This window comes from Heterodontus francisci, chromosome 33 (assembly GCF_036365525.1).
Source record: "Heterodontus francisci isolate sHetFra1 chromosome 33, sHetFra1.hap1, whole genome shotgun sequence".
NCBI lineage: Eukaryota > Metazoa > Chordata > Chondrichthyes > Heterodontiformes > Heterodontidae > Heterodontus > Heterodontus francisci.
This window is the reverse complement of record NC_090403.1, coordinates 60,125,612-60,140,843: the sequence shown is the minus strand read 5'-3', so window position 1 is coordinate 60,140,843 and position 15,232 is coordinate 60,125,612. Positions and strand designations below refer to the sequence as shown.

The 15,232-nt window shown below is 44.5% G+C and overlaps 1 protein-coding gene across 1 annotated transcript in view; it reads right to left on the bottom strand.

Moving 5' to 3' along the window:
* Positions 1-3,673: 3,673 nt before the first annotated feature.
* The window catches only part of cntnap1 (contactin associated protein 1), a 109,066-nt gene continuing 97,507 nt past the window's right edge, over positions 3,674-15,232 (bottom strand). Inside the window, exons 19-22 of the mRNA XM_068013083.1 lie at positions 10,639-10,732; positions 9,006-9,233; positions 8,537-8,584; positions 3,674-6,162 (exon numbers count right to left, since the gene is read on the bottom strand). Of these exons, the coding sequence (XP_067869184.1) occupies positions 5,972-6,162; positions 8,537-8,584; positions 9,006-9,233; positions 10,639-10,732 (561 nt within the window). The 3' untranslated portion in view covers positions 3,674-5,971. The remainder of the gene's footprint in view (positions 6,163-8,536; positions 8,585-9,005; positions 9,234-10,638; positions 10,733-15,232) is intronic.

Below are 15,232 nucleotides of genomic sequence, written 5' to 3'. Positions count from 1 at the left end.
CAGCGACACCCACATCCCAGGAATGAATAATCAAAAATAAAGGCAGAAAAGGAATGCTTATGCCCGACACAGAGAACTCAATACTACAGAAAGCCGAGAGGAGTTTGGAAGTGGAGGGGTGAAATCAAAAAGGAAATTAGGAAAGCTAAGAGAGGGCATGAAAGAATATTGGCAATCAAAATCAAGGTCAACCCAAAGATGTTTTATCAATACATTATGAGCAAGAGGATGACTAAGCAAAATAGGGCCCATAAAATAACCTATGTGTAGGAGCAGAAGAGGTTGGTATGGTTCTTAATGAATACTTCGCAACTGTCTTCACAAAAGAGGGGGACATTGCAGATATTGTAGTTAAAGAAGAGGGGTGTGAAATATTGGATGTGATAAACACAGGAAGAGAGGAAGTATTAATGGGATTAGCATCCTTGAAAGTTGATAAATCACCAGTGCCGGATGAAATGTATTCTAGGCTGTTAAAAGAAGCAAGAGAAGAAATAGCAGAAGGTCTGACCATCATTTTGCAGTCCTCACTGGATACAGGTGTGGTGCCAGAGGATTGGAGGAATGCTAATATTGTACCTCTGTTTAAAAAGTGATTGAGGGATAGACTGAATAATTACAGGTCAGTCAGTCTAACCTCAGTAGTGGTCAAGTTTTTATTTTTTTTAAATTTAGAGATACAGTAGTGAAACAGGCCCTTCGGCCCACCGAGTCTGTGCCGACCAACAACCACCCATTTGTACTAGTCCTACATTAAACCCATATTCCCTACCACATCCCCACCATTCTCCTACCAATTGGCAATTTACAATGGCCAATTTACCTATCAACCTGTACGTCTTTGGCTGTGGGAGGAAACCAGAGCACCCAACGGAAACCCACACAGTCACAGGGAGAACTTGCAAACTCCGCACAGGCAGTACCCAGAACTAAACCTGGGTCACTGGAGCTGTGAGACTGCGATGCTAACCACTGCACTGCCCTGTTACAAGTTGTTGGAATCTATTCTGAGAGACAGCATGGATTTGTTAAGGGAAGATCTTGTCTGATCAACTTGATTGAATTTTTTTTTAGAAGTAACAAGGAAGATAGATGATTGTAGTGCAGTTGATGTGGTCTACATGGATTTTAGCAAGGCTTTTGACAAAGTCCCACATGGCAGACTGGTTAAAAAAAATAAAATCCCATGGGATCCAGGGAAATGCAGCAAGGTGGATACAAAATTGGCTCAGTGGCAGGAAACAAAGGGAATTGTTGACGGGAGTTTTTGCGACTGGAGGGCTGTTTCCAGTGGCGTTCCGCAGGGCTCAGTAACTGGGTCCGCTGCTTTTTGTGGTGTATGTTAACGATTTGGATGTAAATGCGGGGGGCATGATCAAGAAGTTTGCAGACAACACATAGATTGGCCGTGTGGTGGATAGCGAGGAGGATAGCTGTAGGCTGCAGAAAGATATTGATATAAAAACAAGAAATGCTGGAAATACTCAGCAAGTCTGGCAGCATCTGTGGAGAGAGAAGCAGAGTTAACGTTTCAGATTAGAGACCCTTCATGAGAATTGGCAAAAAGGAAGATATTGATGGTCTTGTCAGATGGGCAGTAAAGTGGCAAATGGAATTCAACCTGGAGAAGTGTGAGGTGATGTATTTGGGGAGGTCAAACAAGGTAAAGGAATACACAATTAATGGGGAAATACTGAGAGGTGTCGAGGAAGTGAGGGACCTTGGAGTGAATGTCCACAGATCCCTGAAGGTAGCAGGACAGGTCGATAAGGTGGTTAAGAAGGCATATGGAATCCTTTCCTTTATTAGCCGAGGTATAGAATATAAGAGCAGGGAGGTTATGCTGGAACTGTATAACTCATTGGTTAGGCCACAACTTGAGTACTGTGTACAGTTCTGGTCACCTCATTACAGAAAGAATGTAATTGCACTAGAGAGGGTACAGAGGAGATTTACGAGTATGTTGCCAGGACTGGAAAAATGCAGCTATGAGGAAAGATTGGATAGGCTGGGGTTGTTCTCCTTGGAACAGAGAAGGCTGAGGGGAGATCTGATTGAAATGTACAAAATTTTGAGGGACCTGGATAGAGTGGAGGTGAAGGGTCTATTCACCTTAGCAGAGAGATCTGTGACGAGGGGGCATAGGTTTAAAGTGATTGGTCAAAAAATTAGAGGGGAGATGAGGAAAAGCTTTTTCACCCAGAGGGTGGTGGGGGTCTGGAACTCACTGTCTGAAAGGGTAGTTGAGGCAGAAACCCTCAACTCATTCAAAAGGAGTCTGGATATGCACCTCAAGTGCTGTAATCTGCAGGGCTACGGACCAAATGCTGGAAGGTGGGATTAGAATAGGTGGATCATTTTTCAGCCGGTACAGACACGGTGGACCAAGTGGACTCTTTCTGTGCCGTAAACTTTCTAGGATTTCTGAGGATGAAGAACTAGAGGACGTTGATTTAAGGTGGTTGCAGACAAAAAAAGGAACAGTGACATGAAGGAAAACTTCCTTTTTACGCAGCAAGTGGTTCAGATCTGGCATGCACTGCCTGAGAGTGTGCTGGAGGCAAGTTCAATCGAAGTCTTAAAAAGAGTTGGATAATTATCTGGAGAAAATATTTGCAGTGTTATATGGGAAAAAGGTAGGAGAGTGGGACTAGGTTAGTTGCTCTTGCAGAGCCTGCAATGACTTGCTGAGCTGAATGGCCTCCTGCTGTGTTTTAACCATTCAATGATTCTTGAGTATCTGCAATTTTCATCCCTCCACAATTGGTAGCTATACCTTTATCTGCCGACATCCTCAGCTCTGGAATTTCTTCTCTAAACCTTTCTGCCTCTATCTCACTTTAATCCTCTCAAAAACCGACCTCTTTGACCAAGCTTTTGGTCACCTGACCTAATATCGCAAGTGGCAGTGTGAAATTTTGTTTGATAATCACTCCTGTGAAGTCTCTTGGGACGTTTTCCTATTTTAAAGGTGCTATTTAAATACAACTTATTGCCTGGCCTGGAGTTGATCTTTAGTGCAAGTCTGCTCATTTCTTCTTTGGTCTTCACAGTGTGGCTCTGAGCAGCAGTTTGAGTTGATCCTGAGTTTTAGGATTTTGTTGGGTACATGACTTTAAATAGAATGTTCACATTTGTAACAAGCAGCTCGTTGGCTTTGAAGCTTTGGGTCATATTGGGCCAGAGAAGGAATCTAAGAATAAAATATATTTACCCGTTCCAACCATTTCATGTTCTGAGTAGCCACTGATCTGAAATTTAGGGAGAAATACAGTGATCACAGAGCACCTGGAGATAACTGGGAGCACAGACACATCTGTTTCCGCGGTGAAACCTGGGGGCTGAATGTGTGTCCTTCACCAGCCTACACTGCACAACTCACTTGGCAGAATCACCAACAAAGCACAACAAGGCTTTGTGGAAGATGGAGCGGTCTAGTGCTGACTGAGGCTGGTGACCCCTGAACGACAGTCAGCCCGAGGGCAACTCAAGTTCAGATAACATGTATGTTGTTGAGTTTCCGAGGCTGAGGCTCCGTGTGCATGGAGTTGAAAGCTTAGAAACAGTGAGCCCTGGATTCTACAGTCAGAGCCACTTCTTAACAAAGCCAAGCAACCAAACTAGTAATGGAATAAATTTAATACATAAATACACAAAGAACAGAAACATGAATAAAACTATTCCATCAATTGGAAACAGGATTTGAGACAGAGAGGGGAATGGCAGAGAGAGAGATGGGGGTTGGAGTTGGGCAGGGAAAGAGAGGGGCGCCTGGCCCTGAGCAGTTTGTGAATTAAATCCTCTTACTGAATGCACTTTGCAATCGGTCAGAACCTCTTTAACTTGCTTGATGATTTTAAGTTGAGGCCATTAACCCTGGGGGCAATTCTGTCAATCAGCACTCAGTGAATGATGTCAGGACAGAAAGGAAAATTCAGCATTCCTCAGAATCCTTTTTCCAATTAGAAAGAGGGGATTGAATTCAGCAATTTTTTATAAATTCCCTCTGACACTAAAACCTCACTAGAAAACCTAATCATAGACCCAACTAACACACCTCTCTGAGACACCCCAAACCCAGTCTAGACTCACACCCCTCCATCCAGACATCCCAAGCCCAGTCTAGACTCACACCTCTCCATCCAGACATCCCAAACTCAGTCTAGACTAACACACCTCTCTGAGATACCCCAAGCCCAGTCTAGACTCACACCCCTCCATCCAGACATCCCAAACTCAGTCTAGACTAACACACCTCTCTATCCAGACATCCAAACCCAGTCTAGACTAACATCCTCTTTCAAACACCCCAAACCCAGTCTAGACTAACACACCTCTCTATCCAGACATCCAAACCCAGTCTAGACTAACATCCTCTTTCAAACACCCCAAACCCTGTCTAGACAAACACACCTCTCCATCCAGACATCCCAAACTCAGTCTTGACTAACACAACCCTCAATCCAGACACCCCAACCCAGTCTAGACTAACACACCTCTCTATCCAGACATCCAAACCCAGTCTAGACTAACATCCTCTTTCAAACACCCCAAACCCTGTCTAGACAAACACACCCCTCCATCCAGACATCCCAAACTCAGTCTAGACTAACACACCTCTCCATCCAGACATCCCAAACCCAGTCTAGTCTAACATCCCTCTTTCAAACACCCCAAACCCAGTCTAGACTAACACACCTCTCTATCCAGACATCCAAACCCAGTCTAGACTAACATCCTCTTTCAAACACCCCAAACCCTGTCTAGACAAACACACCCCTCCATCCAGACATCCCAAACTCAGTCTAGACTAACACACCTCTCCATCCAGACATCCCAAACCCAGTCTAGTCTAACATCCCTCTTTCAAACACCCCAAACCCAGTCTAGACTCACACCCCTCCATCCAGACATCCCAAACTCAGTCTAGACTAAGACACCCCCCTCTCTCAGACACCCCAATCCCAGTCTAGACTAAGACACCCTACACCCAGACCCTCCCCAAACCCAGTCTAGACTAAGACACCCCTCTCTCAGACACCCCAAATCCAGTCTAGATGAAGATACCCTGCTGTAACTATACCACCAAGAGCCTAACTGCAGTGCTAGATGCAACTCCCATTGCTTAGAGACACTAGTTCTAATCTTGACTTATACACACCTGAGATTCCAATCCAGAATTTTGTCTTAATTGACAAACGTGCTCCTCTTGGTGATAACTGTTCCCAGTTTCACCGTGTGATGACAGTGCTGAAGCACGCTCCCTGGCAATAGGGCTGATGTCCCTGGTCTGATCTGACGCTTGACCTTCTGTCCCTGAATCTCACCTGTGGAGCTGGGGGTAACATTGGCCTCGTGTCCATTCCCACAGAGGCCACTCTGAGGCTGCACCATCTGCTCCACCCTCTCAATGACTTTGCTTCAGTCCCATGTTACATTTTCAATCCCAGAATGTTACAGCTATTTATAAAATATTACAATCATTTTATACAATGTTGATTCAAATTTGACAACAGAAACAGTAAACAGTAAAAAATAGAGTGATTGCTTTTGTCAAAGTGAGGTGCATATTACAGGTATTTTACATGCACTAGGATAGCGTGTAGAGTATAGCAGTGCAACGACTATAGTTTGGAACAAGGATCCTGTTCCCCGCTGTAACTAGCAGCAGCAATTCATATATAGATGCAATTTCTACTCATTATTAGCCTTGTTTAGCAGCATTAGATTACATGACCTTTAAAAAAATTTTCCAATTAGAAAGATTCCCTCAGGTGTGGACACAAGCACGCAGATTAGTAAAACCTGCAATTTGATTTTGCAAATTCTTTTTGCTCGTTTTTCTGAAATAAACCTTGTTCACAAATAAGGAATGTTTGTTCAGTCAGAGACTGTGTATTTAACATGGAACTGCATCTCAATCGGGATTTTCTCACAACTGTCTCTTGACGAAACACAAACTCAGATCCAACTATTCAGTTTTAGCCTCTTCCAGTATCCGTGGAAGGTTTTGCTCCTTCTTCAGTGAGGTGGGTTTGGCGCCATTGGAAGGCTCCATGGGTTTGGCCTCATTAGTGTGATAGCTGCCCTTGTGACGATAATAGTAGAGGAAAAGTAGCACCAGCAGAGCTAGGATGGTAAACAGGATGACCGCTACAATGACTAGAACAGAAGAGCACATCAACAGGATTAGTGCAAAATCAAAAGATCATTGCAGCCCATCCGGGCTCAGACACCAGCACCTCCCCAGTGTCTGGCAGAGCATGCTTGTGTTACACTCTTTCCAAGAAAGTATTTCAAACATATGTTTCTTTTTTTGACAGTTTAGGGTTGGAGCATCCAACCTTGAATAACACATTGATTCTGGTCAGAGGCACAAGGAATATTTCCCAGCCTTGGAATCAGTCCATCAGTTGGAATGCTTGGCCTCAATATTCCCTCTGTGGGCCAGTGCTTTGTTCAGGTCCCAGGCAGCACAAAGATGAACAGGCTCAGTGACATTAGGGACTAGGGGAATGAAGAAGCATTTTCTCCCAGTGGCACTAGGCTTTAGCCTGTGCCTAGTAGGCCCATCAGCAAAGCAAACAGATGCCTAAAGGCCACTGGACTTCCTTTACAGACTAGAGTCTATTATAAAGGATGTGGAAAGCATAAACGGGATTGGACAAAATCGGCATGGGTTTACAAAAGGGAAATCATGCTTAACAAATCTACTGGAGCTTTTTGAGGATGTAACTAGTAGAATAGATAAGGGAGAATCAGTGGATGTGGTGTATTTGGATTTTCAGAAGGCTTTTGATAAGGTCCCACTTAAGAGGTTAGTGTGCAAAATTAAAGCACATGGGATTGGGGTAATAGACATGGATAGAGAATTGGTTGACAGACAGGAAACAGAGGGTAGGAATAAACAGGTCTTTTTCTGGGTGGCAGGCAGTGACTAGTGGGGTACCGCAGGGATCAGTGCTTGGGCCCCAGTTACTCACAATGTACATTAATGACTTGGGTGAGGGAACTAAATGTAATATTTCCAAGTTTGCAGATGGCACAAAGGTGGGGGGGGAAATGAGCTGTGAAGAGGATGCAAAGAGGCTCCAATATGATTTGGACAAGTTGGGTGAATGGACAAATGTATGACAGATGCAGTACAACGTAGATAAATGTGAGGTTATCCACTTTGGTTGTAAAAACAGAAAGGCAGATTATCTGAATGGTGATAGATTGGGAAAGGGGGAGGTGCAACGAGACCTGTGTGCCCTCGTACACCAGTCGCTGAAAGCAAGCATTCAGGTGCAGCAAGCAGTTAGGAAGCTGAATAGTATGTTGGCCTTTGTTGCAAGAGGATTTGAGTACAGGAGCAAGGATGTCTTACTGCAGTTATACAGGGCCTTGGTGAGACCACATCTGGAGTATTGTGTGCAGTTTTGGTCTCCTTATCTGAGGAAGGATGTTCTTGCCATGGAGGGAGTGCAGATTTACTAGGCTGATTCCTGAGATGACAGGATTGATGTATGAGGAGAGATTGGGTCAACTAGGCCTATATTCACTCGAGTTTAGAAGAATGAGAGGGGATCTCATAGAAACCTATAAAATTCTAACAGGACTAGACAGGTTGGATGCAGGGAGGATGTTCCCGATGGCTGGGAAGTCCAGAACCAGGGGTCACAGTCTCAGGATATGGGGAATGCCATTTAGAACCGAGATGAGGAGAAATTTCTTCACTCAGAGGGTGGCGAACCTGTGGAATTCTCTACCGCAGATGACAGTGAAGGCCAAGTCATTAAATATATTCAAGAAGGAGATAGATATATTTCTTAATGCCAAAGGGATCAAGGGATATGGGGAGAAAGCGGGAACAGGGAATTAGACAATCAGCCGTGATCTTTTTTGAATGCAGGCCCGAAGGGCCGAATGGCCTACTCCTGCTCCTATTCTCTATGTTTCTATGTAACAGGATCCCGGTCCTCCACAGTATCCCATATAACAGGATCCCGGTCCTCCACAGTATCCCATATAACAGGATCCCGGTCCTCCACAGTATCCCATATAACAGGATCCCGGTCCTCCACAGTATCCCATATAACAGGATCCCGGTCCTCCACAGTATCCCATATAACAGGATCCCGGTCCTCCACAGTATCCCTTATAACAGGATCCCGGTCCCCTACAATATCCCATATAACAGGATCCCGGTCCTCCACAGTATCCCATATAACAGGATCCCGGTCCTCCACAGTATCCCATATAACAGGATCCCGGTCCTCCACAGTATCCCATATAACAGGATCCCGGTCCTCCACAGTATCCCATATAACAGGATCCCGGTCCTCCACAGTATCCCATATAACAGGATCCCGGTCCTCCACAGTATCCCTTATAACAGGATCCCGGTCCCCTACAATATCCCATATAACAGGATCCCGGTCCTCCACAGTATCCCATATAACAGGATCCCGGTCCTCCACAGTATCCCATATAACAGGATCCCGGTCCTCCACAGTATCCCATATAACAGGATCCTAGTCCGGTTGGCACTCACCACCAATGACTGCTCCAGTCAGGTAATCGTATCCAAATCGTGGAGTGTCTGAAAAATAGAGTTTGAAGTTTCAGTTGATATTAATCACATCAAACACACCAGGAGGCCTGGTACCAGCCAATCAGATGACAGGATGGGACGCAGTGAGGGTTGAGGTGAGGCAGGGAAAAGGGAGTGGGCGGAGGGGCAAAAAGGACAGCAAGGAGGTTGATGAGGGGGGCAGTGAGTCGAGAGGGGGGCCAGACTCCCACTGCCAGCACCCCTCCCCCCGGCACAACTTCAACCCAGTTTTATCAGATAAACTTATAAAAAGCCTGGTCACCTTTTGCCACATTAAAGGGCTCTTTAAATGCAAGTTGTAGGTGCATCAAATAAGGAGATTTCAGATTGCGATGACGTTTGCAACATTAAATTTGGTTAATTTACATAACTCAACACAATCTCTCTGAATGCGCAGCTGCATCTGTACCTGGTTGCAAAGCCCAAGGATCTTCCTCTAGAAGGACTGAAGACAGAACTATGGGGAGAGCCCCACAGTTTGATTCCACCAACTCCCCCAAAACTTCCACGGTCTGATTAGTGTCTGTTCTCAGTGCCACCTTCAATGGGGCGATGCCATTAAAGTTGACTCCAGCCAGGCAGCCTGTAAAACCTGGGGTGTTGAAACGCTGGATCTCTGGGTCCAGAACGCCCACCTCTGTCAGGGGAATCAGCAGCAAAACAGCATAAATTAGCACATACAATAGAGGCTCATTTACACAGACAGATCTCATTTAAACATGTTGTTCTCTTGCAAGGGGTAGGTCATGCCAGAAGAACTGAATTGAAGAGATGACTTAAAGTAGTGGACAGCTGAATGTCGATGGATGTTATTTATATCGACTTCCGGAAGGCATTTGGTAAAGTCCCAGATCATAAAAAAATCATAAACAGGTACAGAAAATACTCAAGTAGGCTAGTGGAATGCTGGGCTTTATATCTAGGACTAGAATACAAGGGGGTAAAAGTCATGTTACATCTATACAAAGCCCTGGTTAGGCCACACCTGGAGGTACTGTGAGCAGTTCTGGGCACCACACCTTAGGAAGGATATTAATAACCTTGGAGTGATTTATGAGAATGATTCCTGGAATCCAAAGGTTAAATTATGAGGCGAGATTACACAAACTAGGGCTGTATTCCCTGGAATTCAGAAGGTTCTGGGGTGATTTGATGAAAGTTTCAAGATATCAAGGGGAAGAGATTGGGTAGAGAGAGAGAAAGGCTTTTCAATGTTTGGGGAATTTAAGACTGGGGACATAGTCTAAAAATTAGGGTCAGACCTTTCAGGAGTGAAATTAGGAAACACTTCTCCAGGGAAATGATGGTACAAGTATTGAACTCTCTTCCACAATGGCAGTTGATGCTAAATCAATTGTTAATTTTAAATCTGTGATTAATAGATTCTTGCTAACTGAAGGTATTAAGGGATATGGGCAAAGGTGGGTATATGGAGTTAGATCGCAGATCGGCCATGATCTCATTAAAAGGCAGAATAGGCTCAAAGGGCTGAAACAGCTATCCTGTTCCTAATTATTTAAGCTGTTCCCTTTTCTATTTCGCCTGTCCACAATTGATGTACCGTCTGCAGGTTCAATTATCTCCCATTCTTCACCCGTCCTGTTTATTTCCAAACTGGTCCATGGGACATGCATTCTACCACTTACTATTGATCCAATACTGACCTCACTCTCCTACTGAGAGTCCTCACCATCCAGAGACTCTCCAATTGCAAACAAGAAGGGCAATACTTCCCCTCCACCAGCGCAGCACGGCACTCACTCAGTACTACACCGGTGGCAGCCTAAATTCCGTGTCCCAGCGTTGGAGTGCGACAGGATTTTAAGTCAGAGGGGATAAGTTTACTGACTGTCATATTAACGAGCAAGAACAATTTTAACATTGTCACAAAAACAAACAGTACAAAATCGGAAAATGTATGTACAGTACAAATGCAAAATCCAAAGGTATTGCGTGCAAGAGTCACACCCAGTCCTGTTTCAGCGAGAGCTCGGACAGGAATCAAGAAGGAACAGAGAAGCTGTAGAAAGTTAGAACCTTACCCATCACTCGACCCAGGAAGAGAGATCTTGGAGAATCAAAATTCTTATCTCCCCACAGAGAAATACGGTCTTTGACAATGGGATACTCATCCACCTGAAGGAAGAGTAGATTACAGGCAAAGTTAGACTCGGGAAACAGTCACATGTTTTATAGTATTGCAGCTAGACACTACTGGGCTCAGCCACCGAGAAAGCAGCTTGTAGCACTCTATACCATGGGGGAAGGGGGAGTGAGTGTATCTGGAGGGAAAGGTAGTGTCTGGGGGAGTGGGGAGAAGGGAGCCTCTGTGCTGTGGGGGGGGGGGGGGGGGGAAAGGGGAGTGACCTTGTGGGGGGAGGGGAATGTCCACAGGCGAGGAGAGAGGGGAGCGTCTATGGGTGGGGTGGTGGTGGAGAGGGGAGTGTCTATGGGTGGGGTGGTGGTGGAGAGGGGAGTGTCTATGAGTGGGGTGGTGGTGGAGAGGGGAGTGTCTATGGGTGGGGTGGTGGTGGAGAGGGGAGTGTCTATGGGTGGGGTGGTGGTGGAGAGGGGAGTGTCTATGAGTGGGGTGGTGGTGGAGAGGGGAGTGTATGATTCCAGCCATTGGTTAGCATGCATGCAGTCCTGTGAAAACAGACAGAATGGCAAAGGAGGAGGGGTAACCCTGATAGTAAAGGATGACATAAGGGCATTAGTGAGAAAGGACCTTTGGCCCAGAAGATCATGGGATAGAATCAGTACAGGTGGGGATTAGGAATGGCAGGAGTCAGAAAACACTGGTGGGAATAGTTTACAGGCCCCCTAACAGTAGTTATATTATTGGACAGAATATTTAGATTTAGAGATACAGCACTGAAACAGGCCCTTTGGCCCACCGAGTCTGTGCCGATCATTAACCACCCATTTATACTAATCCTACACTAATCCCATATTCCTACCACATCCTCACCTGTCCCTATATTTCCCTACCACCTACCTATACTAGGGGCAATTTATAATGGCCAATTTACCTATCAACCTGCAAGTCTTTTGGCTGTAGGAGGAAACCGGAGCACCCGGAGAAAACCCACGCAGACACAGGGAGAACTTGCAAACTCCACACAGGCAGTACCCAGAATTGAACCCGGGTAGCTAGAGCTGTGAGGCTGCGGTGCTAACCACTGCACCACTGTGCTTGGAGCTTGTAACAAATGCAATGTAATCTTCATATAGACTGGACCAATCAAATTGGCAAGGATGGTCCAGATGACGAGTTTGTGGAATGTTTTCGTGACAGTTTCCTGGAGCAATACATTGTGGAACTAACTAGGGATAAAGCTATTTCAGATCTAGTATTATACAATGAGGTAGGGTTAATTAGTATTCTCATAGTAAAAGATCCTCTGGGAAATAGTGACCATAATACAATTGAATTCCATGTTAAGTTTGAAGCGACATACTCCAATCACAAACAAGAATCTTAAACTTCAACCAAGCCAATTATGTAGGTATAAAGAGAGAGCTGGCTGAAGTTGATTGGGTAAACAGACTAAAAGGTATGGCAATAAAAAAAAAGTGGGAAACATTTAAATAATACAAAATGGTCAACAAAAATACATTCCACTGAAAAATAAAAACCCAGCAAGAAAGATCCATCCGTGGCTTACTCACGAAGTTAAGGATAGGATTAGATTAAAAGAGGCTTAATAAATTGTAAAGAATAATAGTCAGCCTGAGGATTGGGAATGTTTTGGAAACCAGCAAATGGCCATCCAAAAGTTGATAAAACGGGAAAAAAACAGAATACAAGAGTAAACTCACCAGGAATATTAAACCTGATTGCAAGAGCTTTTACAAGTATATAAAAAGGAAAAGAGAAGCTAAATTAAACGTTGGCCTCTTAGAAGCAGAGACAGGAAGAAATTATGGGGAATGAGGAAATAGCAGGGACATTGAACAAATATTTTGTGACTGTCTTCACAATAGAAGACACAAGTTCTGTACCAGAAATAGAGGGTAACCAAGGGGCTAAAAAGAGTGAAGAAATTAAGTTAATTAATATCAGCAGGGAAAAAGTATTAGAGAAACTTAAGGGACGAAAATCCAACAAATCCCCAGGACCTGATGGCCTACATCCTAGGACTCTAAAAGAGACAGCTACAGATATAGTGGATGCACTAGCTATGATTTTATAAAATTTCCTGGATTCTGGAATAGTCCCAGTAGATTGGAAGTTAGCAAATGCAACACCACTATCAAGAAAGGAGGGAGAGAGAAAACAGGGAACTACAGGCCAGTCAGCCTGACATCAGTTATTGGGAAAATGTTGGAATCTATTATTAAGGAAATCTTAATGTACTTAGAAAATCAGAGCATGATCAGACAAAGTCAACATGGTTTTATGAAAAGAAAATTGGCTGACAAATTTATGAGAGTTTTTTGAGGATGTAACTAGTCGGGTAGATAAGGGGAACCAGTAGATGTAGTATACCTGGATTTCCAAAAGGCATTTGATGAGGTGCCACACAAAAGGTTAATAGGCAAGATAAAAACTCATGAAGTTGGGGGCAATCTATTAGCATCGATAGAGGATTGATTAATGGACAGGAAGCAATGAGTGGGCATAAACAGAGCATTTTCAAGTTGGCAGGCAGTGAATAGTGGAGATCCACAAGGATCAGTGCTGGGGCCTCAGCTATTTACAATCTATATTAATGACTTAGACGAAGAGAGAGAGTAATGTATCTAAGGCTGGTGGAAATGCAAGCTACGAGAAGGACACAGAGAGGCTGCAGATTCAGTGAGTGGACAACAAGGTGGCAGATGCTGTATAATGTGGGGAAGTGTGAGGTTTTTCATTTTGGTTGTAAGAATAGAAGAGCAGAATATTTTTAAAAGGCGTGAAACTTGTAAATGTTGACATGCAGAGACACTTGGGTATGTTTGTACAAGGAACACAGAAAGTTAGCATGCAGGTACAGTAAACAATTAGGAAGGCAAGTGGAATGGAAAGTATTCAGCATGGAGCTCGGTGACCAGTGGTGCTCCGCAGGGACCTGTTCTGGGACCTCTGCTCTTTGTGATTTTCATAAATGACTTGGATGAGGAAGTGGAAGACTGGGTTAGCAAGTTTGCCGATGACACGAAGGTTGCTGGAGTTGTGGATAGTGTGGAAGGCTGTTGTAGGTTGCAACGGGACATTGACAGGATGCAGAGCTGGGCTGAGAAGTGGCAGATGAAGTTCAACCTGGAAAAGTGTGAAGTGATTCATTTTGGAAGGTCGAATTTGAATGCGGAATACAGGCTTAAAAGACAGGATTCTTGGTAGTGTGGAGGAACAGAGGGATCTTGGGGTCCATGTCCATAGATCGCTCAAAGTTGTCACCCAAGTTGATAGGGTTGTTAAGAAGGCGTATGGTGTGTTGGCTTTCATTAACAGGGGGATTGAGTTTAAGAGCCGTGAGGTTATGCTGCAGCTCTATAAGGCCCTGGTTCGACCACACTTGGAATATTGTATTCAGTTCTGGTCGCCTCATTATAGGAAGGATGTGGAAGCTTTGGAGAGGGTGCAGAGGAGATTTACCAGGATGCTGCCTGGACTGGAGGGCATGTCTTACGAAGAAAGGTTGAGGGAGCTAGGGCTTTTCTCATTGGAGCGAAGAAGGATGAGAGGTGACTTGATAGAGGTGTACAAGATGATGAGAGGCATAGATAGAGTTGAAAGCCAGAGACTTTTTCCCAGGGCGGAAAGGGCTATCACCAGGGAGCATAATTTTAAGGTGATTGGAGGAAGGTTTCGGGGAGATGTCAGAGGTAGGTTCTTTACACAGAGAGTGGTGGGTGCATGGAATGCGCTGCCAGTGGTGGTAGTAGAAGCAGATACATTAGGGACATTTAAGCAACTCTTGGATAGATACATGGATGATAGTAGAATGAAGAGTAGGTAGTTAGTTTGATCTTAGAGTAGGTTAAAGGTTCGGCACAACATCGTGGGCCGAAGGACCTGTACTGTGCTGTACTGTACTGTTCTATGTTCTAATGGTGGCCTTTATTGCAAGGGGATTTAAGCACAAGAATAAAGAGGTCTTGCTACAATTTTGGGTTTTGGGGAGACCACACCTAGAATACTGTGTGCAGTTTTGTCTCCACATTTAAGAAAGAATATACTTGCATTGGAGGCAGTACTGTGAAGGTTCACTAGATTGGTTCCTGGGATGAGGGGACTGTCCTATGATGAGAGGCTGAGTAAATTGGGCCAATATTCTCTGGAGTTTAGAAGAATGAGAGGTGATCTCATTGAAACAAACAATATTCTGAAGGGGTTTGACAGAGTAGACACTGACAGGTTGGTTGTTTCTCCCTGGCTGAGGAATCTAGAACATGGGGACAGTCTCAGGATAAGGGGCCAATCATTTAGGACTGAGATGAGGAGAAATTTCTTCACTCAGAGGGTTGTGAATCTTTGGAATTCTCTACCCCAGAGGGTTGTGGACGCTGCATCGTTGTGTATATTTAAGGCTGAGACCGACAGGTTTTTGATCACTCAGGGAAATCAAAGGATATGGGGAGCAGGCGGGAAAGTGGAATTGAGGCCCAAGATCATCCATAATCATACTGAATGGTGCAGCAGGCTTG